At 51.4% G+C, this 24,406-nt stretch overlaps 2 protein-coding genes across 2 annotated transcripts in view; one reads left to right on the forward strand and one right to left on the reverse strand.

The window, feature by feature from the left end:
* VWA9 (von Willebrand factor A domain containing 9) overlaps nt 1–2,639 on the reverse strand; it is a 21,262-nt gene extending 18,623 nt beyond the window's left edge. The window contains 3 exon segments of the mRNA XM_015427135.1: nt 7–43; nt 379–651; nt 2,101–2,639. Coding sequence (XP_015282621.1) covers nt 7–43; nt 379–600 — 259 coding nt within the window. The 5' untranslated portion in view covers nt 601–651; nt 2,101–2,639.
* A 5,176-nt stretch (nt 2,640–7,815) lies between these two features.
* Nucleotides 7,816–24,406, forward strand: part of DPP8 (dipeptidyl-peptidase 8) — a 46,670-nt gene continuing 30,079 nt past the window's right edge. Inside the window, exons 1-9 of the mRNA XM_015427141.1 lie at nt 7,816–7,912; nt 12,250–12,523; nt 14,629–14,741; nt 15,388–15,561; nt 16,152–16,320; nt 18,167–18,277; nt 22,600–22,728; nt 23,183–23,244; nt 23,910–24,010. Coding sequence (XP_015282627.1) covers nt 12,265–12,523; nt 14,629–14,741; nt 15,388–15,561; nt 16,152–16,320; nt 18,167–18,277; nt 22,600–22,728; nt 23,183–23,244; nt 23,910–24,010 — 1,118 coding nt within the window. The 5' untranslated portion in view covers nt 7,816–7,912; nt 12,250–12,264. The remainder of the gene's footprint in view (nt 7,913–12,249; nt 12,524–14,628; nt 14,742–15,387; nt 15,562–16,151; nt 16,321–18,166; nt 18,278–22,599; nt 22,729–23,182; nt 23,245–23,909; nt 24,011–24,406) is intronic.

The raw sequence follows: 24,406 nt of genomic DNA on the forward strand, positions 1-24,406 counted from the left end.
CCAAACAGGTCTTGTCGTAGTCATCCATATTGCTCAGGGCCTCCTGCGAACACGAATGACGGAGCCGTTGGCCTGGGTTCCAGAAAAGCACTACGTACAACTCTGGACACAAGTCCACTGGACTGAGGTGAGAGAATGCCACCGATAAGTTAAAAAAAAGAAAGAAAAGGAAAAGCACACCTCTTTAACACAAGCAATTCTGTGCCTTTCCAATCCGTGCCTCTCCTTCTCCCACCCCACCCCCTTCCTTTTTTCTCTCCTTTCTCCCTTTGTCAGTGTATTGGCTTTCAAAACGCAGCTGCCAGGGTTTGTGCCTTCCAGTGCAATTACTACTTCTAGCTGCCAAGGGCTTTAATAAAAGAGAGCCGCTAGTATCACCTGGAGTGTGTTGTAGTCTCTTGTGAAGGGCACTATCAGCTCCCAGAGGGATGAAAACACGATTAAGGCCGTGAATTCCAGTTTGTAGTTGGTAGCCATGTGTTCAAACAGCATGGTCAGGCCATGGGCGGCGAGATGTTTTCGCTGATATTCCTCCGAACCCTCAACGGAGACCGGCCGGGTCATGGAGAGGGACACGTCCATCACCACCACAGTCGGCATGGTGGGGCTTTCTTTGTTGTGGGGGGGTGTCAAATGCAGAAAGGAAAACTGCTGCAAAGGAGGAAAGAAGAATTGATCTCCAATATCATTGTGTTTTATAATGACAGTAAAAAATACATCACCTCCTGAATGATATACAAGATTACCACAGAGGAACCACCATAACTATACATTTCAATACTTACGTGGGGGGGGGGGGGGGAAGGAGATATAAATCAGTACATTACAAGAGAAATTACATCTCCATGGACCTGAGGGCAACACATACGGTCCTTTCCTCCACTGATTCTCACAACAATCTCGTGAAGGAGACTGGACTAAAAGAAGAAGAAGAGATTGGATTTAAACCCCACCCTTCACTACCCAAAGGTGTCTCAGAGCGGCTTACAAACTCCTTTCCCTTCCCCTCCCCACAACAGACACCCTGGGAGGTGGGTGGGGCGGAGAGAGCTCTGACAGAAACTGCTCCTTTTCAAGAACAGCTCTTATCAGAACTATGGCTTGCCCAAGGTCATCCAGCAGGTGCAAGTGGAGGAGTGAGGAATCAAACCCAGTTCTCCCAGATTAGAGTCCGCGCACTTAACCACTACACCAAACTGACTGACCCAAGGTAAGTGACCACTGGGCATCATGGTCCTAGTCTAAGGCTGTAACTACTATACCACGCGGGGGGGGGGGGGGGTGGTAATGTTGAGGGGGGGGGATGGGTATATGTTGCAGAAAGTTGAAGAAAAATCAAACATGGTAAATCAGACAAGAAAAGGAAAGCATAAATGCATCAAAAGCTTTAAAATCTGATTTCATCATGTATGTTTTAAACTGTTAGCCCCCTTGGTGTTCCTCGTGAGGGCATTAAAGACAAGATATAAATTTGTAAACAAATAGGTGTAGATATTAGGAAGATGAAGGGTACTGAAGGACAAAAAGAAGGCAGAAATAATCAGGAGACAGGGAAAACGGTTGGCAGAGGACAAAGTAGTGGAGGGTAACTGAATAGTGACATCAAAGGGGAAATACAGCAGCTGGTACAGCCAGGGGGAGGGACACCACTGGGAATAGTGGTAGTGATAAAGCTGCCTCTGGAGGTCAAGCGAGGTGCCTTTTCTGTTATTATCCAGCATCTGTGGAACTACGTCCTGGGGGATACCCACTTAGGTTTATTTTCTGGCAATGGGCAGAATGGACATGGAACCCAACCCTGGGTTCAATCTTCCATCAGAAGGATCAGATAGCAAGCAACACTGAAAGGTTTCTCCCCCCAAGACTCTGGAGAGCTGCTGGATAAACCAATGTTGTGATTCAGTACAAGGAACCTGCATGTCAATCCCTTTCAAATAGAGATGCTGCAAAGTGGTCGAGCCCCTGCTTTGCATGCAGAAGGTACCAGGTTCACTCCTCGGCACCTCCAGTTAAAAGGATCAGGCAGCGGGTGACTCGAAAGATTTTTTTACCTGGGGCAAAACTGGGGAGCTGATGCCAGTCAGAGGAGGCAGTACTGACCTTGACAGGCCGGTGGTCGTATAAGGCAGTTTCATGTGACCCTGTCCCGCAGAGTTTTCAGAGGCAGTTCCCACTGTTGGGTGGGTGGGATGGATTCTTTTTTCTTGTCTTCTGCTGTATCTGCTTCTCTGCATATATCACTTTACCACCGTTGTTTAAGATCTGGGAAGCAAAGAAGTGGGCAGAGACAGAAATGATGCGGGGCTGCCAATTCCAGGTTAGGAAATTCCTGGCGACTTGCGGGCTGAGCCCGGGGAGGGAGGCGGCTGGGAGTCTGGGACCATCAGCAGGGTACGACGCCATAGAAACCCATCCTCCGGAGGAACTGGTCCCTGTTGCCTGGAGACCAGTGGTGGATCTCCTGGCCCCACCTGAAGGGTGGCCACCACCCCAGCCACGAGAGAATAGCCGAGGGAACGAGGGGAGGGGCACAGGAAAGGGGGAACCCGCTGAGGGACGGCGTGAGGGGAGGAGAAGGAACCGGGGAGGACGAGCTAGGCGTTACCGCCGCTTCGGGAACTGCATCCCCCTCGGTTTCCGGCCGGTAAGCAGAGATCACGCCCCCCTTTCCCGGTAAGGGGCTCACCTGCAGGCGGCGGCCATGTTGGGTCCGTCCCCCAAACCCTTCCCCGCCTCGCCGCCGTTAGGGCCGGAGGGGGAAAAAGGGAACCCGCCCGCCGCCTAAGTGGGCATGCGCAGTACGACCCCCCCTTTCCGCACATGCTCAGTAGTCTACGCTGAGGCTCCCGCTGTCCCCTTTAGAGGGCGGGGCTCGGCCGCAAACCAGACCTGAGTGTGTGAGGATTGAGACGAGATTTTATCATTTTTCTTTTTTTAAATGCCAATACAATTTAGCGGGAGGGGAGGAGGGTAGCCTCTTGTCCTACAGCCTCTTGTCCTTCCTCTCCTCACCCCCTACCTCTCTCACACTATTTCTCCCCTCTGCCCCCCCTTTTTTCTTGCTCTCTATTTCTCCTCCATGCATGTGACTTCCTCTCTCTTTCTGACCTGTCATCTTTCTCTTTGTTTTTCTGCCTCCCCACTTCATCACTCTTTCTCTCTCTTTTTCTGCTCCACCCCTCAAATGTCCAGGAATTTCCCAACCTGGAGTTGGCAACCCTATTTATTTATTTATTTATTTATTTATTTAACAGCCAGTTTACCTTTATCTGCCTCTCTTGTCTTCTGCTTTCCATCTCCACCCCCCAGCCTCTACCTAGGAAAATTACAGTCTTTCTCCACAGTGGGGACCAAAGCAGCTTTCATTGTTCCCTCCTCCTTTTTATCTGCACAACAACCCTGTGAGGTTGGTTAGGCTGAAATATGTGACTGGTCCAAAATCACGCAGTCAGCTTCCACTGCAAGATGGGGATCTGAACCTGGGTCTTGCAGACCCTACTTTCAAGCTCTAACTGCTGCACCTCACTGGCTTTCATAGGGTGGCTGCTGATGAATGGTAGCAAGCAGCCGAGGCTAGGTGAGTCATGCAAATATGGGGGGACCTGGCAACCCTAGAATACTGCCAGGCCTAGAGTTGCCAACCTCCAAATGTGACTTGGGGACCCCCCAGAATTACAACTGGATTCTAGATAGCAGAGGTCTGTCTCCCTGCAGAAAATGGCTGCTTTTGAGGGTGGACTCTGTGGCATTATACCCAGCTGAGGCCTCTCCCTTCCCAAACCCAGCCCTCCACAAAATCTCAAGAAATCCCCCAGCCTGGCACTGGCAACTCTTGTGAGGCCTGGCCCCACGGCTCCCTCCCTCCCTCCCTCCCTCCCTCCTTGAAATGCCAAAAGAAGCCTGGAAAGGGCCCTTCCCCCACCCTTTGACTCACAGAGCCAGTTAGAAGCCTCCTTCCCCCCCCCCTCGAAAGTTCTAATCTCTCTCTCACTGTGGATGCCTGGAGTTAGATCCCTGCAGAGGCCATTTCAAAAGGTATTGGGGGGAATTCAGCCGTCCCTGGAGGGATTTTTTTACTTCTTGGATTTTTCTGCAGACACAGGAAGTATACTGACTATGTAGGAAAAGCTGTTGGGGCAGAGGGAGCTTCCTGTTAGTGGAAATAAGTATCCGCACAACACGCCCTCTGTTGGAATTAGATATATAGATTCCCGCCTGAGGGGAGAAGCCCGTGGTGGGTTTGCCAGCCTCCAGGTGGGGCCTGGAGATCTCCCGCTTTGACAACCAACCTCCAGCTGACCAGAGATCAGTTCCCCTGGAGGAAAGGGCTGCTTTGGAGGGTGGGCTCTAGGGCACGGTACCCTGCTGAGAGGCCCAGCCCCTCCACAAACCCCGCCCTCCTCAGGCTCCACCCCCAAAGTCTCCAGGTATTAACCAGCCCAGACCTGGCAACCCTAGCCAGACTCTAGGTGGGACCTGGGGATCCCCCGGGAATTACAGCGGATCTCCAGACTGCGGGAGAAACCGGACGGACGGGAGTTTCTAGAATTATAAAGACTATTTAAAAGACATAATTTATAAGTATAAAAATTATACAGATACTGAAACTGAAGCTCAAATACTTTGGCCACCCAATGAGAAGGGAGCACTCCCTGGAGAAGACCCTGATGCTGGGAAAGACTGAAGGTCAAAGAAGACGGGGACGGCAAAGGATGAGATGGTTAGACAGTGTCATAGATGCAACGACTGAGCCAACTTCAGAGGACGGCGGAAGACAGGAAGGCCTGGCGGGATCTGGTCCACGGGGTCGCGAAGAGTCGAACTCGACTGTGCGACTGAACAACAACAACTCATAGAACTTGGCTTCAAAAGTTCTCTTACCACATTATGCAGCTAACATTCATGGACGGAGTACTCCTGTCATTCTCAGAGCTGCATAGTATTGACCTAGTTCTCTGGTCATTAAATTCTTTCAACACCTGTTAACAATTGGCGTGAGTGTTCTCTAATTAAAGAGACAGTTGCAAACCTTCACTTTACACTTCTTAAAATATACATAATGCATATTGTATAATTTTTATACTTATGAATTATGTCTTTTAAATAGTCTTTTGTAGGACCGGCAAAAAGCATCCATACAACTATTAAGAAAGCTGCCCACCTTTTTGGAAGACTTCATGCAAGGAGAAGCAGGTTTATAATTCTAGAAACTCCCGTTGGGGCTTGACTTTTAAAACACTGATGCAAAATTGTCTGGTAGTTATCAATCTGTATGTACTGAAGGTTATTGCTTATTGAATGTAATGAATATTTATATCTGACTAGGATGAAATAATGACACACTATGCACTTTACTAAATGATGACCATAAATAGAACACATTAGTTTGTTAAAAGGCTTTTGCAGTGTATATTTATTTGTTACTAGGCCCACCGGGAGGTTGGCAGTCCTAATCCTGTGCCTTCAGTCCAAGCCCTGGGTCCAATCGAAGAGAATAAGAGATTGGATTTATACCTCACCCTTCACTACCCGAAGGAGTCTCAGAGCAGTTTACAATCCCGTTCCCTTCCCCCTCCTCACAACAGACACCCAGAAGAGATACTGGCCTACCTTGCAGAGCTATTATTTATTTATTTTTACAGTTCAATTTTTATTTCCCGACGACAGACAAAAATACAACATTCCAAAATGTCTTTACAAAACTCTCATCCAAAAACAAATACAGTTTATGACTACAAAACACTGGAACAGTAACCTTTGCAGACTTTAAGGCTGTTAAAAAATATAACAAGACTCAGTAATATGGATTTATGGGGGTTATTTCCATATCTGTTAAATACCGTACTACAGGAAACCAAATTGCAGGGCTGTTATGAGGACTGCGGTGCCATAATGAGAATCAGTTGTGTGACAGTTACACAGCACGCTTCTTTTGAGCCCCCTTTGGGATCTCCGATATGCATTTCTTCATTTCTAGCCCACCTCCCTTACAAAGACTCACGGCAGATGGCACCAATTTAAAAAATATATTTTTAAAAAGACAGTAAACACCATCAGGAAACTTGTAACAAATTATACTTGTAGCATCACGGGCCACTGTGGTTTGTGGTTAAAGCCTTAGACCAGGACCTGGGAAATCGAGGTTCAAATCCCCACTCGATCCATGGAAGCTTGTTGGGTGACCTTGGGCCAATCGAGAATTGCCAACTCCAGACGGGGGGGAAAATACCTGGAGTTTTGGGGGGTGGAGCCTGAGGAGGGTGGGGTTTGGGGAGAGGACGGACTTCAGTGAGGTAGAACGCCATGGAATCCACCTTCCAAAGTGGCAATTTCCTCTAGGCCAAAGGTGTTAAACATGCAGCCCGGGGGCCGGATCAGGCCCCCGGAGGGCTTCTATCAGGCCCACAGTGGAACTGGCTGTCTTCTGCTTCTTCTTCCAGTTCTGCTGCTGCTGCTGCGTCATCGTAGGTTTGCAGTTTACAGATACACACCCGAACAGCATAAGATTGCAACAGCACAGACGTTTTGATGCAGTAATTCAGAGCAAGAGGTGTCGGCTATCAGACACTTAAATAAAATGTTCCAAGAGTGCTAATGTTTTAAGCGTGTTTTTATTTTCAGTTTTAAAAAAAAACACCCTTTGTGTTTGTATCCTTTATAAAGTTTATATCTCCGCTACCTGGCATTACATTTTATGACACACGTGGCCTGGCCCAACAAGGTCTCGTTTATTGTCAGATCCGGCCCTCATAACAAATGAGTTTGACATCTGTTATCTAGGCGAACCTTCCTGTATCACCTGGTGATCAGCTGTACACAAGAGAAGGTAAGAGGAACCCTGCTGGATCAGTGGCCCAGGGGGCGTCAGGAGCCCAGGGGGCATTTACCAGAAACCCTCCCTCCAAGGTTGCCCCTAGGGACGCCAGCCTCCAGGTAGGACCTGGGAAACCCCCGGAATTACAGCTCCTCTGCAAACTACAGAGCTCAATTCTCCTGGAGACAAATGGATGCTTTGGAGGGTGGACTCTATGGGACTGTACCCTCGACAGTGGTCGCCTCGAGGCTGGACTACTGCAATGCTCTCTGCATGGGGCCGCCCTTGGCGCAACTCCGGAAGCTGCAGCTGGTGCAAAATGCGGCAGCCAGGCTGTTGATGGGTCTCCCTATGCGAGAGCACATCCAGCCTGCGCTGAAGGCATTGCACTGCCTGCCAATAGCATACCGGATTCGCTTCGAGGTGCTGGTTCTTATCTATAAACCCCTTGATGGTCAGGGACCTGCCTACCTGAGGGACCGCCTTCCCCACACATTCCCCAGAGAGCACTATGGTCAGGGTCACAAAATTGTCTCTCCCCCCCCCCCCGCCCCCAAGGACACCCGCAGCCGCCCCGATCTGCCTCGCGGGGCTGTTGTGCGGGGCTAAAGCAGAGGAAGCGCGGTGAAGCCGCCGGGGCTCCCCGTCGTTGGTGCGTGGGGTGAAAGGCAGGGACAGAAAGGAAGGGACTAAAACGCAAACGGAGCGCGGAGAGCCGCGTCTGGCGGAGGCCGGAAAGGCCAATGGCCGGGGCTTCTCTGGCCCGGCTCGGGGGCTCCCGGGAGCTGCCTGCCCTCCGGCCTTGCATCGCAATTGCGTTGCAATTGCATTGGCGTTGCATTGCAATTGCATTGGCGTTGCATTGCAATTGCATTGGCGTTGCATTGCAATTGCATTGGCGGCGGCGGCGGCGGCAGTGCGCCAGGCCGGGCCGGGCTCCCTCCGTGGCCGGCGGGGGCGGTGTGCAGGCCGGGACGGCTGGCGCAGGGCGTGGGGCGCCGCTCCGGAGGGGGAAGACGAGGAAACGGAAGCAGCGCCGCCGCCGCCGCTGCTGCACCAGCGGCCGCGGGCAGCGGGAGGAAGGCGCCGCGCCCCGGAGTGAGTCCCCAGCCCAGGGCCGGCAGGGAGGTAGGGAGGGAGGCAGACGCGGGCGGGACGCCCCCCCCCAAATCCCCTGCACATGGGGGTGGGGGCTTGCAAACTCCGCCGCCCAGATCCGCTTGCCCTTGCCAGCCCAGTGCCCGGGCGAGGAGGGGGCCGACGCCTGCGGGCGTGCCAGGCGCTCTCCCCGGGGCGGCAGGGCAGGGGGTGGGGGGGACTGAGCCCCCCCAGCTCCCTTGCCCCCCTTCCCTCCGCTCCCCCCCCTCTCCCGGGCCAGCCAGCTCGCCCTGGCACGACATGGGCATCGGGCTGAACCGGCCCACCGGGAGCAAGAAGACTCCGCTGGGGAGGGTGCAACGGAGGGGACGCCCTACCGAGGGTCCGGCCGGCTGCAAATAGGCGTAATCTTCGTGGGGGCGGCGGGGCTTCAGCCTCCGCCGAAATTCTCAGGAAGGTGCTCAGCCTCCCCCGGGAGCCACCCTTGCTCCTGGCAAAGCAATGCCTCTGGCCCCGCCCCCGCCCCCCCCCCCCGGGAAATTGGAAAGTCTACGCCCTTGACTGATATCAAATGTTACATGCAAAATACTGTTTGGTGTAAGTTAATACAGTCACATAATTTCGGTGTTAAAACAGCTCCTTAAGCAGTTACCAGTTTCCAAGTTTGTTTCCAAGCCCAATTCAGGGTTGTTTCCAAGACCATTCTTGCTGGCCCTTCTTACAGATACTAATTCATTTAAAGGATGGATTAGCATCTACAAGAAGCAGGGCCTTCTCGTTTGTTACTCAAGAACTCTGTATGGCCCTGAAATGCTATTAATAGCTTGTTCACATGCCTCCTTCTTTGTAGTTATTCTGTAGCTGAGTGAGAACCTTTATTTCAGTTAGATTTTGGAAGTTAATCATGGAAAAATCATGGAAAGAGCTGTTCTTCTCAAGGCCTCAGAAAAGAGCAAGGCTTTTCCCTGATGTCATGTTCAGCCTTGGAAGGCCCAAGGAAAAGGTAAGCTTATCAGTGCTTTCCAAACGGGGCGGCAGGGCAGGGGGTGGGGGGGACTGAGCCCCCCCAGCTCCCTTGCCCCCCTTCCCTCCGCTCCCCCCCCTCTCCCGGGCCAGCCAGCTCGCCCTGGCACGACATGGGCATCGGGCTGAACCGGCCCACCGGGAGCAAGAAGACTCCGCTGGGGAGGGTGCAACGGAGGGGACGCCCTACCGAGGGTCCGGCCGGCTGCAAATAGGCGTAATCTTCGTGGGGGCGGCGGGGCAGTCTACACCCTTGACCTCGGGAGGGGGCTCGGACAGTGCCTTCCCCCCCGCTGCAGGGACCACTTCTTCCTCCATCCCCAGCCTTTCCGGACAGAACGGATTGAGCCCATAAATTGGAAAGTCTACACCCTTGACCTGGGGGGGGGGCTCGGACAGTGCCTTCCCCCCCGCTGCAGGGACCACTTCTTCCTCCATCCCCAGCCTTTCCGGACAGAACGGATTGAGCCCATTTTGATCCTGCATGGTTGGATCCGGCGTCTGTGCATGGGTCCCCTCCCTCCTGCCCTCCCCACAACCCTGTGAGGTAGGTCGGACTGAGGAAGAGGAGGCCCGGGGCCAAGGTCACCTAGCCAGCTTCCGTGGCGCCACCAGGATTCGAACCCGGGTCTCCTAGTGCTTCTTTGCAGTGCCCTGGATGGAGGGCTTTCCCGGGGCCTGTGCTTCCATCAGTCGGGATGGAGCCAGCCCTCGGGTTGATCGCAGGGGTTGGTTCGGAGCTGGCCGGCAGCGCTGTAGGGCCAAGGAGGGGGCGGGGGACTTGGAGCACCAGAATACTTGGGCCCGAGGTCATTCTCTGAACCGGGAGAACTGGCTGATGACCCTATAAGCATGGCCTAGGGGGTTTCTGTGGTGCCCAGGGGACTGGGGAGGACTCTGGCTCTGTGTTGGAATATCTGCCTGGCATGCAGACAGGGCCGGCTCGAGGTGTTTCTGCACCCTAGGCGAGGCTGCCTTATGGCGCAGATGCCAACCTCGGAGACCACTGGAGCAAACCACCCTTTTGCTGCTGCCACCACCAAAGGGGGGGGAGGAGGGGGGAGGCACAGCTTGGCGCCCCATCCAGGGCCCGGCACTCTAGGCGAATGCCTAGTTCACCTAGTGGGTGAGCCGGCCCTGCATGCAGAGAGTCCTGGGTTCGATCCCTGGCACCTCCACTTAAAGGGATCAGGTGGCATGTGATGGGAGAGACCTCTGCCCTGAGACCCTGAGAGCTGCTGCCAGTCTGAGTAGGCAATGCGGACCTGGATGGACGGTACTGATTTCGATAAGCCAGCGTTCCTGTCTCTGTGGGAGAGTATCTGCTTGGCATGCAGAAGGTCCCAGGTTCAATCCCCAGCATCTCCATTGAAAAGGGCCAGGCAGGAGGTGACGTGAAGGACCTCCGCCTGAGACCCTGGAGACCTGCTGCCGGCCTGGGTAGGCAATACTGAGCCCGAGAGACCAAGGGCCTGATTCAGTCGGAGGCAGTGTCATTGAGGGAGGGTTCCATGGCTCATTGGTGGAGGATCCGCTTGGCACGCAGAAGGTCCCAGGTTCAACCCCAGGTGGTCCCTGGCCCGAGGGACGTCCGCTTAGCCTCGACGGGGGCGAGGGCTTTTTCGGCCCTCGCCCCCGCCTGGTGGCACATGCTCCCATCTCGCATCAGAGCCCTGCGGGGCCAATTCCAATTCCGCAGGGCTAGCAAGCCGGAGCTGTTCCGCCTAGCCTTTGGTGGAGGTGGCAGGCCTTCAGCTATTCGGACCCCCCCCCGCCCTTCTTTGTCCTGTCCATGGTACTGTTCGTGACCATTTTCTAATGCCCTGCTGTTCTGGGTACTATGTGGGTCCTCTTGGGGTGGTGGGGGCGGTAATTATGTTACGGAGCATGGGTTTGATTTTACCTGCTATTGCTATTTATTCTTTGATTGCTTTTATCCGTTGCTGATTTTATGTTGTGAACCCCCCCTGAGCCCATTTTTGGGGAAGGGCGGGGTGTAATATCAAATCTGATGAATTTCCAGCAAAACAGGAGGGAGAACTTCCTGACAGAGCGCTTCCTCAGTGGAAGAGGCTTCCTCGGGAGGTGGTGGGCTCTCCTTCTTGGGAGGTTTTCAAGCAGAGGCCAGATGGCCGTCTGACACCAGTGCTAATTCTGTGTACTTGGGCAGATCACAAGAGGGAGGGCAGGAAAGGTCGCCTCAGTGTTTAGTTCTCGTGGCCCTTTCTGACACGCCGATTACATGTGCATTTCACTTTGTTGAAGTCTCCTTTTGGATATACCTTTGCGGGTAATTCAGCTCACAGTTGTTTTTTGTTGTTCCTTGCTATTTTTTGCTGTGTGCTGTACTGTTTGGTGTAGTGGTTAAGTGGGCAGACTCTAATCTGGGAGAACCGGGTTCAATTCCCCACTCCTCCACTTGCACTTGGCTGGATGACCTTGGGCAAGCCGTAGTTCTGATAAGAGCTGTCCTTGAAAAAAGTGCCGTTTCTGTCAGAGCTCTCTCAGCCCCACCTATCGTGTTTCCCCGAAAATAAGACACTGTCTTATATTTATTTTTCCTCAAGAAGACACACTAGGGCTTATACCACAAATGCATAGAAATCCTGCTAGGGCTTATTTTGGGGGTAGGTCTTATTTTCGGGAAAACCGGGTACACCTCAGTGTGTGTCTGTCTTTAGCGGGAAGGGGAAGGGGAAGGAGTTTGTAAGCCGCTCTGAGACACCTTTGGGTAGTGAAGGGCAGGGTATAAATCCAACCTCTTCTTCTTCTTTGTGTGGGGGGAGGTATTTTTGAATTTTCTGTGTTGTGCCGGGGGTTGGACTAGATGACCCTGGAGGTCCCTTCCTACTCTATGATTCTATAATTTAGACAAACAAATAAATAAATCCCCGGCATCTCCAGTTAAAAGGACCAGGCAGTAGGTGGTGTGAAAGTCCTCTGCCGGAGACCCCAGAGAGCAGCTGCCAGCCTGAGTAGTCAATACTGACCTTGATGGATGGACCAATCAATACTGACCTTGATTCAGTGTGGGCCTCCTTCATGTGTTCATGTGATGTTGGTCCCTGAAGGATGAATGCTTGAAAGAGGAGACGCTGGCTGCCCTGCTGGGTGGGGCACGATAATGTTTCTGTCCCACATTTCTAAGATGGTTCTCAAAATGTTTCGTGGTGCAAAAATTCCAGTCCTTGCAACAACAACAACAATGGGACGTTAAGTCAAGCAACTGCAATATGCAACAAGGTCTGGTGTCACGTCTTTGCTTCCCCCGATGGAGGTTGTGCTCCAACAGGGGATTTCGGGTTGCTTTCCAGGCTCCAACATGCGACATGGCGGCGGCAATGGAGACTGAGCAGGCCGGCCTGGAGATCTTCGAGACGTCCGAGCACAAGGAGAGCGCGGCCTCGGGAGAGAAGGCGAAGCTGGACGCGTATTACGTGGAGCGGCACTCCTGGAGCCAGCTGAAGAAGCTCTTGGCGGACACCCGGAAGCACCACAGCGGTCTGATGGCCAAGGCCCCGCACGACTTCACCTTTGTGAAGCACAACGACCCCGAAGGGCCCCACTCGGACAGGGTCTACTACCTCGGTACGTTGGCCTGCTGGGGACGGAGCCATTTCACAGAGCGGGAACGCTGAGGGGCGAGCTCTTGAGACAGCCAGTTCGGTGTCGTGGGTAGGAGCGTGGACTCTAATCTGGGAGAACCGGGTTTGATTCCCCACTCCTCCTCCACATGCAGCTGCTAGGGTGACTTTGGGTCAGTCACAAGTTCTCTCAGAGCTGTTCTCTCAGGGGCAGTTTTCGAAAGAGCTCTCTCAGGCCCACCTACCTCACAGGGTGTCTGTTGTGGGGAGGGAAAGGAGATTGTAAACTGCTCTGAGACTCCTTTGGGTAGTGAAGGGCGGGGTATAAATCCAGTTTCTTCCTCCTCCTCTTCTCCTCCTCCTCACCCCCAAATTTGGCATTCATGCTGACTGCAGAGTATCTGTATGGGAGTTTTTGGCGCACTTTCTCCCATCAGCCACCATTTCCCCTCCACTTCCCCCCCTCTGCACGGCTGCAGGGCTTTATTAGGATTTTTGTGGATGGGGAAGAACCCCGAAATAACCAATTTCTTTTTAAATAAACAGCCTTCTGATGGCACCGTTGGGGGAACATGGCAGTTGTGAGGGGCTGTCGAATGAATCTGTCGCGGCAGACCTGGCAGGGCTGTCGTGACGGTGAAACCAAATTAAAAGTGTTTCGAAGGTGATGGTAAAAGTGGGAGCGTTTGGTCGCTTTAAGCAGGGCGTTAATATCCTTTGGTTGAGGTAGGGCAGATTTAATTCAGAAAAGGCTTACTAGGTGAAGGGTGGAGCGGCTGTCAGGATCTTGTCGGATCTCGGAAGCTAAGCTGGGTCAGCCCGGGTTAGTACCTGGATGGGAGACCGACAAGGAAGTCCGGGGTTGCTATACAGAGGCACGCAAGGGCAAGCCACCTCTGCTTATCTCTTGCCTTGAAAGCCCCGCGGGGTCTCCGTAAGTGGCCGGCAACTTGATGGCAACCCCATTCCAAAAAAACCCCTAGCTTAAGGCGCACTTGAAAGACAACAACAAAATATAAAAGAAGGAGTTAACGAAGGTCTTCTTTGTCTCTTGTTGAGATTGCTAAATATGAACAGATTGGTAACAATTGAGATTGTTAGTAATGATATAGGCCAGTGATGGTGAACCTTTTAGAGACCGCGTGCCCAAACTGCAACCCAAAACCCACTTATTTATTGCAAAGTGCCAACATGGCAATTTAACCTGAATACTGAGGTTTTTACTTTAGAAAAAACCACTCATACATTAACTTAAAATGATCCAAACAAAGTAAGGACAGCAATCCCAAATGCTTTCATTTACTTAAAATTATTTGGCAGAGAATTCGACACTTTAATGACGGTCTGGGCCTGGCTGGGGCAATGGCACGCGTGCCCACAGAGAGGGCTCTGAGTGCCACCTCTGGCACCCGTGCCATAGGTTCGCCACCACTGAGATAGGAGATATAGGTCAGGTGAGAATAGTTACATCTAGATTGGCTTTAGTTTATTAATTTATCTTCAATGAAATGGCTTATAAAGATCTGGGTATTCTGTATTTTAAATATAGCTCCGTAGGAAGATGTTTGATAACTTAATAAAGTGAATAGAAAGAAAGTTTTTTGGGGGGGGGAGCTGTGTAGAGAGAGAGGAAATACGTGATGATAAATTGATAGAGAGGTGACATGAATAATTTAATATTGATTGTATGCTAATTATCATGGATGTGTTAAAAATATATGATTATTTTGTTATGTTTATTTTGAAAATTAATTAAAAAGATTATTAAAGAAAAAGAAAAACAACAACCTTATTTTGGTTTTGTGTGCTAAGACAGATGGTTTAGTTAACTGTTGTGCTTCGGTATCTTAGAGTGGCACTTTAAGCTACGATTTTGGTAAGAAGTGGATGCAGCTGATTAATGAGTTAATCAAAAATTTATTTAAACATTGGCGAGAGGGTACTTGGAAAGCAGTCTGACGCGGTTTAGGTCAGAAACAGATTTGCCGGTCCACCTTTCTTATTAAGCCCTTGATAGGGTTAACGGCAGGCAGACTCTTTTCTCCTATTCCTTGGGATGGCGTTTGGCTAATGTGCCATCTGCACTGTGTTTGTGTTTTGCCATTTTAGCGATGTCCAGCGAGAACCGGGAAAACACCTTGTTCTACTCCGAAATCCCCAAAACCATAAACAAGGGCGCCCTTCTGATGCTTTCTTGGAAGCCCCTCTTGGATCTCTTTCAGGTGGGTGAATCTTCCACCTCCTGCTCGGGCCACCTGCAGGAACCCAAAGATTAAAAGACCCACAGAGTCACGGGGAGAACCAGAACATCTTCGGGCGGGTGCTGCAGGTTCCTCTTATCAAGAGAAAATGTTCACTGATAAAAATCAAAGCCCCCACCTGAAAAACCAGTTTGACATTAGTGGATTGTGTGTACTGGTTAAGTGTGCGGGCTCTAATCTGAGAGAGCCGGGTTTGATTCCCCACTCCTCCACTTGCAGCTGCTGGATGACCTTGGGCAAGCCGTAGTTCTGACAAGAGCTGTCCTTGAAAAAGAGCAGTTTCTGTCAAGAGCTCTCTTAGCCCTACCTACCTCACAGGGTGTCTGTTGTGGGGAGGGGAAGGGAAAGGAGATTGTAAGCCGCTCTGAGACTCCGAGTGAAGGGCGGGGTATAAATCCAATCTCCTCCTCCTCTTCTTGATCTTCTCTGCTCCATTAAAGTGGCGTCTTCCTCCCATGTAAGGAACTTTCCTCCGGAGGATTGGTCTCTTCCGCTTGAGGAAGGATCCACGTTTTGCTGTGCAAAATGGTAGGGCGCAGCTCTTTGCGAGGAATAGACAGCGGTTTCTTTCTCTCCACACACACACACACCGCTTTCCCTTTATCAGGCTGGCTTAGATTACGGGATGTACTCTCGTGAGGAGGAATTGCTGCGGGAAAGGAAGCGGATCGGGACGGTAGGGATCGCCTCGTACGATTACCACCGAGAAAGCGGCACGTTTCTCTTCCAAGCCGGCAGTGGGATTTACCACGTGAAAGACGGAGGCCCTGGCAGTTTCACGGTGAGTCGGAAAGGGTGGGTAGAGACCCCTGAGCTGTTGGGGCCGGGGCTCCCCATCCACTGAGGTCATTCGAAGGCTCCTTCATTCACGCGTTGCCATCCGTTGGCGATTAGGCTGGTAGGACTACCAAGGAGAACGTTATCTCTTGGGGAATCCTGCCTCTGGAATTCCCAAAATGGCCCTTGGGGGGGGTATTTGCCAGTTTGGTGTAGTGGTTAAGAGTGGCGGACTCTAATCTGGGAGAACCGCGCTTGATTCCCCACTTCTCCACATGCAGCCGCTGGTGTGACCTTGGGCCAGTCACAAGTTCTGTCAGAGCTGTTCTCTCAAGAGCAGTCCTCGAAAGAGCTCTCTCAGCCCCACCTGTTGTGGGGAGGGGAAGGGAAAAGAGGTTGTAAGCCACTTTGAGATGCCTAGTGAAGGGCGGGGTATACATCCAATCTCCTCCTCCCCCTCTTCTTCTTCTTCTGGGTGCTGTAATGCTGTAAACTTTTCTTTCCTGTCTTTGTTTTCCGTGATGGCAAGTGTTCTGGAACCCCTCTGGTCCAAAGGAGCGCTTTCTCATTTCCTCCCCGTTCTCCGTTTCTCAGAACCAGCCCTTGCGGCCCAATTTGGTGGAGACGAGCTGCCCCAACATACGGATGGACCCCAAGTTGTGCCCGGCCGACCCCAACTGGATTGCGTTTATCCACAGCAATGACATCTGGATCTCTAATCTAGAAACGTCCGAGGAAAGGCGGCTGACGTTTGTGCACAAAGGTGATTTGCCTTCGGCTTGGCACAGAACAAAACTCACCACGGTTAGCGCTGGGCGTGGTTTGTTGCCGTGTGAGCCTTGTTAAGACTCCAGCCATCATTTGAAAAATGTAAAATTATTTTTATTTTTACACAGCGACCTTAACCAAGGTTGCCACTGATGCTCCCTCTAAGCTGTGGGGTCTTGTGAGCAAAAATGCTACTTTGTGAGCTATTAGCATTAAAGCTGTGAGTGAACCATTTGGCTACTGCATAAATTAGCTGGCTCTGGAGCCATCCCTTCCTGAGCTAAGACAAAAATGTGTGAGCTGCAGGCTAAAAAACTGTGAGCTGGCTCACACTAACTCAGCTTAGAGGAAACACTGCCACTGACCTTGGTTTGTTGCTCTTGCTCTGGTTACAGTCCCAATCATGGTTAAAAATTATGTCACATGGTATTATTTTTTATTTGCACAGCGATTTTATCCGTGGCCAGCACTTCCCTGAAGAAACTCCATGGTTAATCTGTACAACAGCCCTATAGGGTAGGGTAGGCTCCTTGTGGCAAAGCATTGTGTAAACAAACTCAAGAGATGCCTTTTGGGGGGTTGGGCTCATCAGCATCAAACTTCCAGGCCATCCCAACAATCTGAATAAACGGCCTCTTTTTGTTTTGGTTCGATTTTTTACGTTTTAATACTTTATTACATTTTAATCTTCTAAATCCCTTTGCGAGCTTGAAACGAGAAGGTGACTAATAAGGTCTGTCACGGCTCAGGTGGGGTGTCACCAGACGCTGCCACCACTCTGGATTTAGGATCCCTTGAGAAGGCCCAGAGCACCCTCCCAAGATATTCAGACCTCCGTTTAGGCCGAATAACAGGCCTGAGGAGCAGGCAGAGTGAAACAAGGAAAAGGTTTATTTTATAGGAGGTCAAACAACAAGGTGCAGAATAATAACAGTAAGTGGGTGAAAAGAAAAGAAATCAAATGCCCTAACGCGTCTAAATATATACTGTCCCTAGCTCACTATTCCAAGTGACACTAGACTACTCACCCTTCCCTCAGGATGAGGGTTTCTTCCTGCAGCAGCCTTCCTTCTGGCTCTGCCCTCTGGGAAGAAAGAACAGCTTCTGCTCTGGCACCAGCCCTTTTGTTCCCCAGCCCTCTTCTTCCCTATTGGTCAATTTTGGCTCCAAAACCTCTCAGGGGCTTCTGGGAGTTGTAGGTCTAGCCTCACCTACTGCTAGCCAGGCTCCTTGGGCCTAGTAGGCCTCTAGTGACACAGTCCAGATCACGACAAGGTTATAAGCTCATTGTTAATACGTTTGATACGCATTGGGTGTCTGTGTGCAGGCAGGCCTGGGGAGATGCTCCCGGGGATCCCCAAACTTTTTTCGAGCCTGCAGGCACCTTTGGAACTTTGAGAGAGGGTGGAGAACGCCAGGCCAAAATGGCCGCCGCCGAAAGCAGAGCCAGACCCAAAATGGCTGCCTCAGGAGGAGGAGCCAAATGCAGTTCCTTCCTCTTCACACTTCCTGGGGAAAAGGAAATCCTGAAGGGGGGATGACCAATGGATTGACTAAGGAAAGCTCAGGGGCGTCCCAGTCCTTCTGAAAACCCTGATATTGGAACGAGGGCAGTCAGAAACAAGCTCTGCCCTACAATGGCCCTGCCTACTTCCTGAAAAGCTTAGTGGGCACCAAGGAAGGTACTGGTGGGCACCATGGGTGCCGTGTTGGGGAACCCAGTTCTAGCCCTTCCATCCCAGGTCCTGTGCATTTTGCTAGTTTTGTAGTACGAGTGGCGTCTTTTGCTGCTGGTTTTCCTTCCTGGGGGAAAAATGCTGTTCCTCGCTCTGCTTGTGCAGAATTTGCCAGTGTTGAAGATGACCCCAAGTCCGCCGGAGTCGCCACGTTCGTGCTGCAGGAGGAATTTGACAGATACACCGGTTACTGGTGGTGTCCGACTGCGGAGCCGAGTGAGTATGCAAACTCTGACGGACCCAGCTGTTTCCCCGAAGTGCCCTGACTTTTGGGGCAGAGCTAGATTTCCTCTTCTTGGGTGTGCGCTGTAAGGCTGTACTCGCGGTTTCAAAACGTGGCCATTGATCACTGGTGGGGCCTGTCTGGGTTCTTTCGCCATAGTCTCCAGTTTTCTTTTTCAAGCGGCTAAAGATACACAGCCCTGGCCTGGATGGCACGGGCTAACCCAGTCTTGTCAGATCTCAGAAGCTTAACAGGGTCAGGCCTGGTTTGTATTTGGATGGGAGACCACCAAGAAAGTCTAAGGTTGCTACGCAGAGGCAGGCAGTGGCAAACCACTTCTGTATGTATTTTGTCCTGACCTCAATGGCTCAGTCTAGCTTGATCTCATCAGATCTCAGAAGCTAAGCAGGGTCAGGCCTGGTTTGTACTTGGATGGGAGACCACCGAGAAAGTCCAGGGTTGCTACGCAGAGGCAGGTGAGGGCAAAACCACCTCTGTATGTCCTTTGTCCAGACCTGGATGGCTCAGACTAGCTTGATCTCATCAGATATCAGAAGCTAAGCAGGTTAGTATTGGGATGGGAGACTACCAAGAAAGTCCAGGGTTGCTACGCAGAGGCAGGTGAGGGCAAAACCACCTCTGTATGTCCTTTGTCCAGACCTGGATGGCTCAGACTAGCTTGATCTCATCAGATATCAGAAGCTAAGCAGGTTAGTATTGGGATGGGAGACTACCAAGAAAGTCCAGGGTTGCTACGCAGAGGCAGGTGAGGGCAAAACCACCTCTGTATGTCCTTTGTCCAGACCTGGATGGCTCAGACTAGCTTGATCTCATCAGATATCAGAAGCTAAGCAGGTTAGTATTGGGATGGGAGACTACCAAGAAAGTCCAGGGTTGCTACGCAGAGGCAGGCCATGGCAAACGAGCTCTGCTCATCTATGGTGGTTGTCATGAGCTGAGCGCGACTGGATGGTCCTTTCCTCCACCACCACCAAAGAGACACGCCTGAAGTGAAGCGCGGAGGGAATTAAGTGGGAGTCGAGGACGAATCCCGAATTGGAAAGCTTAAGGCGGAACGGCAGGGGGGAAACCATCTGTTTTGTTCAGATTTTAAGGCAGAGTTCCTTTATTTCCAAATTGTCGCACTCTGGAATTCCTGAAAAAAAAATCCTGCTGGTTCGGGGCAGTGCTTCCTCTAAGCTGTGGAGTCTTGTGAGCAAAAACTCCTTTGTGAGCGGCCGGTATTAAAGCTGTGAGCGGGCGATTTGGCTCCTGCATCAATTAGCTTGCTCTGGAGACCTCCTTCCCGAGCTGAGACAAAAATGCGTGCGCCGGAGGCTAGGAAACTGTGAGCCAGCTCACACTAACGCAGCTTAGAGGGAACACTGGTTACGGGAGCGCCATGCAAGAGGTGGAGGTTGGCTTCACGTAACTTCTTTTCAGTTTGTCAAGCTTCTCTGTCAAGCAAAATCCCCAAATTGGAAAGGAGGTGGAACTCTCCCAAGAGTTACACCCTTCTCTGTGTGTAAAGCGCCGTCAAGTCACAGCGAACTTAGGGCAGTCCCGTAGGGTTTGTAAAGCAAGAGACCTTCAGGTGTGGTTTGCCGTTGCCTGCCTCTACGTAGCAACCTTGGATTTCCTCGATAATCTCCCACCCAAATACTGACCAGGGCCGACCCTCCTTAGCTTCCAAGGCAGGTCTGACAAGATTGGGCCGGCCCGGGGCCTTCTAAGCCTATCGACTTCAGTAGGATTCAAATTCTGCTGCGGACGGCACTGTGATTGAGGGGTAGAGCTATAAATAGGGCATGTGTCCCCATGACAGCCTAGGGACATCTGAGCGGCTGGTGCAAGACTTTTAACTGCTTGAATTCCGGGTCTCTTCAAGATGACAAGTCTTCAGTCCCCGTGAGCCTTGGGTTTGCCTCGATAGCTCAAGCGGGAGAGCAGTCGCTTTGCCTGCAGAAGGTCCCAGGTTCGGTTCCCGGTGTCTCCAGGGGAGAGAGACTGCTGGAACAGGGTTGGGGGGAATTCTTTTTTTTTCTGCTTGAAGGCTTCAGAAGTTTTTCTGGGCTACTCTGTATTAAGGTACAGGAGCCGCGGTGGCTCAGAGGTTAAGATGCTGAGCTGCAGACTGGAAGGTCGGTAGTTTGGCAGTTTGAGACCCGAGCTGCCGCATGACAGAGTGTCAGCAAGCTGCCATGGTGTTCTGTGTTACTTGTGTAACTGTACAGTTTCTCCCTCCCCCTTCTGCTTGCTAGCCTGTATTTTATTCTGCTGTAACGCCTAAGCCAAACATCTGGAGGACGTGGTGTAGGAGTGAGCTTGAATGCTAGCTTGTTGCTTTTAGTTCCTGGGAACTGCACCTGTATTATGTCTGGAGATAGCAGTGTTCCCAGGGAATGAGCGCGCAACCGTTTACTTTCACCCGCCAGCGGGAAAGTGACCCATTGGTTATGTACCTGGTTCAAATCCCTTTATTATGCTTGCCCTAGCTGTTTGTACCCATTCCTAACAAAGAACTTGTTTGAGTATCTTTCCAAAGCTTTGAAATAAATTTTGCTTTTCTGAAACGTGGATTTATTCTCGATGCTTGGGGATCCAACACAGAGTGAGCTCCCGTCTCTGGTCCCAGCTCCTGCCAACCTAGCAGTTCGAAAGCAAGAAACTGCATGTAGATAAATAGGTACCACTTTGGTGTGAAGTTAACAGCATTCCGTGCGCCTTGGCATTTAGTCATGCCGGCCACATCACCACGGAAATGTCTTCGGACAGCGCTGGCTCTTCGGCTTGGAAACAGAGACGAGCACCGCATCCCTAGAGTTGGACTCGACTGGCTTCTGAGCAAGGGAAACCTTGACCTTTACTTATGTATTAAGGAAGCTTCCTACCTTCCGAGAAGTCTGTCAGATCTTGGGATTGTTCCGCCGAGTCTCGCGTTTAGTATTCAGCCGTGGGCTGCTGGGATCCTGATATTCGGCCCCCCCCCCATCTGCTGAGACAAACCGCCCCCGCACACCCGGCTGAGAACAGTTCCTGTCTCTCAGCCTGGTTGCAAGATTTTTCCTTGCTGTCAGCACGAGAAAACAGTGATGTAGCAGCTGGGATGTGGCTCACTCTACCCACCGTCTCTTGCGCCCCTTTCAGTTTGGTGTCGTGGTTAAGTGCGCAGACTCTAATCTGGGAGAACCGGGTTTGACTCCCCACTCCTCCACTTGCACCTGGCTGGATGACCTTGGGCAAGCCATAGTTTTGGTACAGCTGTTCTTGGAAAAGAGCAGTTTCTGGGAAGAGCTCTCTCAGCCCCATCTACCTCAAAGGGTGCCTGTTGTGGGGAGGGGAAGGGAAAGGAGTTTGGAAGCCGCTCTGAGACTCCTTTGGGTAGTGAAGGGTGGGGTATAAATCCAATCTTCTCCTCTTCTTCTTTCAAAATTGGCTCGAGTGGGGGGCTTTAGAATGAGAGACATTTGTCCAGTCTTTTTGGTAGAAGGCAAAAATTAGGGTGGGGTAGAGAGGCAGGAGCCGTGTCTGCATTTAATTTATTTAAAACATGTATTAGGCACCTTCCTTCCTTACGGCGCTCAAAGCGGCTTACAGTGTAAATAAAATACGTACAATAGAAGACATCAAAATGCATAAAACCAAAATCTAAAATCACCGTTTAAGGTAAAGGTAAAGGTTTCCCTTGCTGGAAAGCCAGTCGAATCCGACTCTAGGGTTGCGGTGCTCATCCCCGTTTCCAAGCTGAAGAGCCAGCGCTGTCCAAAGACATCTCTGTGGTCATGTGGCCGGCATGACTAGATGCCGAGGCGCACGGAACGCTGTTACCTTCCCACCGAAGGGGTACCTATTTACCTACTTGCAATTTCTTGTTTTCAAACTGCTAGATTGGCAGAAGCTGGAACCAGAGATGGGAGTTCACTCCGTCATGCGGCACTCGGGTCTCGAACTGCTGAACTACCGACCTTCCAGCCTGCAGTTCAGCGTCTTAATCACTTGAGTCACCGCAGCTCCATTTAGGACTCCTCTAATCAAATGCAATCCTGAATAAATCGTCTTCAGCTGCCTCCTGAAGATTGAGAGTGAGGGGGGCCAGGGGCACCTTGCTGAGGAGGTTGTTCCATAATCGTGGGGCAGCCACTGAAAAGGCCCTGTTCTCATGTGTCCACCCAATGAGCTCTTTTGATTGGTGGGACAGTCAGGAAAGGCCTCTCCTTGTGATCTTAATTCCCGGGCAGGAACGTATGGGAATTCAACAGAACGATTTGTGTTTATATCTCGGATTCACTGAAATGTCTCTTGTTCCTCTCGGTAGCTGTTGGTGGAGGCAAAATCCTCAGAATTCTGTACGAGGAAAATGATGAGTCAGAGGTGGAAATCATCCACGTCACATCCCCCATGCTGGAGACGAGGCGGACGGATTCTTTTCGCTACCCCAAAACGGGTGAGAAATCCCGCCGTGAGACCCTCACGGATTGTCCCGAGAATGCTACCCTGGGCATAATGCTCCCTCTAAGCTGTGGAGTCTTGTGAGCGAAAACTCTACTTTGTGAGCTGCTGGCATTAAAGTTGTGAGCCAGCGATTTGGCTGCTGCATAAATTAGTTTGCTCTGGAGCCCTCCTTCCTGAGCTAAGACAAAAACGCGTGAGCCGGAGGCTAAACAACTGTGAGCTAGCTCACGCTAACTCAGGTTAGAGGGAACACTGACTAGGCTTGAGTCGGATTCTGTGTGGACCTGTTTTGGATTGCTGTGTTCTAATACTTATTAGCAGATGGGGAGGGGGGAGCGATCTTCCATTTCTGTGTGAATAAACTTTGGAGATTCAAGGCTATCCGGCCCGGGCTGGCAAAATAAACATTTGCCTTGGCGTCATTCATTTGCTCTCTTCCCTGACAGGCACCGCTAACCCCAAAGTCACTTTCAAATTATCCGAAATATCCATTGCGGCCGATGGAAGTGTAAGTCTGCCGTTTCGTTGGTTTGTTTTAAGTGGGTGTGGAGTCACTGGCTCCCGTCTGACCCCAAAGAGGAGGGCTTGAAATTCATTGGGGGGCTTTGTACTAAGATTTGGGACTGAATGCGTGATCCCCACCCCCCTTGATATGGGATTATAGCCCTTGTCCCCCTCACCCTGCTGTCAGGGTCCTTAGTCAGGTCACACTACACCAGGCGTCATAAGAAGATAAGTGTTTATTGATGGATCCAGTACTAAAGAACACGTATACAGCTTGCGTCAGGAATAGCCTACAGTATAAGGGCGTCTGACATAGTGAAACCAAACACCCCTCTGTGAGTGTAAGCCAATGATTATAGTTCGCGCGCCAGGCAGGGGCAAGCGGGCAAAGCCTAAAACCGTTAAGTTTCCCAGCCGAGTGATTGCAGCTGGAGACTACAAGGCCAAGCAGGAGAATAGCGCTCATTAGCTGGGCAGGGAAGAGCTGAGAGCGAGGAGGAGAGCATCCCCCCCCCACACACACACACTCCAGATCCATGACAGGGCTACCTGACACCTGCCCCTGTTCAGGGGGGCTCAATCAACTAATAGACACTGGCTTGCGTTTGGAAAACTTGGATAGCTTTGGGACCCCTTTTCGGAATGCCGGCCTTTCTTTCTTCTCGACAGATTTCAGACGTCGTGGATAAAGAGCTTGTGCAGCCCTTTGAGATCCTCTTCGAAGGTGTGGAGTATATCGCCCGAGCGGGATGGACTGTGGAGGGCAAATAGTGCGTATGCTACTCTGCCTCTGTTTCCCCGGCGTCTCGGGGACCGTGCCATTTTTGACTGGACTGTTTGCCCACTTCCTCCTTGGAGCCGCACAGTTCCAGGAGGTGGCCTTTTAAACATGCCCAGTTGAGGGTTTTTGAAATGTGTCGGAGAGAGGCTGGCCCAGGGTGAAAGCGTTTCTCTCTGTCTGAGGAAGCAATGAAGTAAAACAGTATTCAGACTAAGGCATTAACATCCTTAAAGTGCCCTTGCGTATACACCGGAGTGCTGGTTTCTCATAAATCCTTACACTCCCTGCAAAAAAAAGCTAGCACCGCAGGGACAAGAGTCCTTTGCCTGCTGCTCTGCTTTTCTAGCTGCAGGGAATTGCTTTCTGTATAGGAAATCTGAAAAAA

This window comes from Gekko japonicus, unplaced genomic scaffold (genome assembly GCF_001447785.1).
Source record: "Gekko japonicus isolate JY-2015 unplaced genomic scaffold, Gekko_japonicus_V1.1 scaffold639, whole genome shotgun sequence".
NCBI classification, from domain to species: Eukaryota; Metazoa; Chordata; class Lepidosauria; order Squamata; family Gekkonidae; genus Gekko; species Gekko japonicus.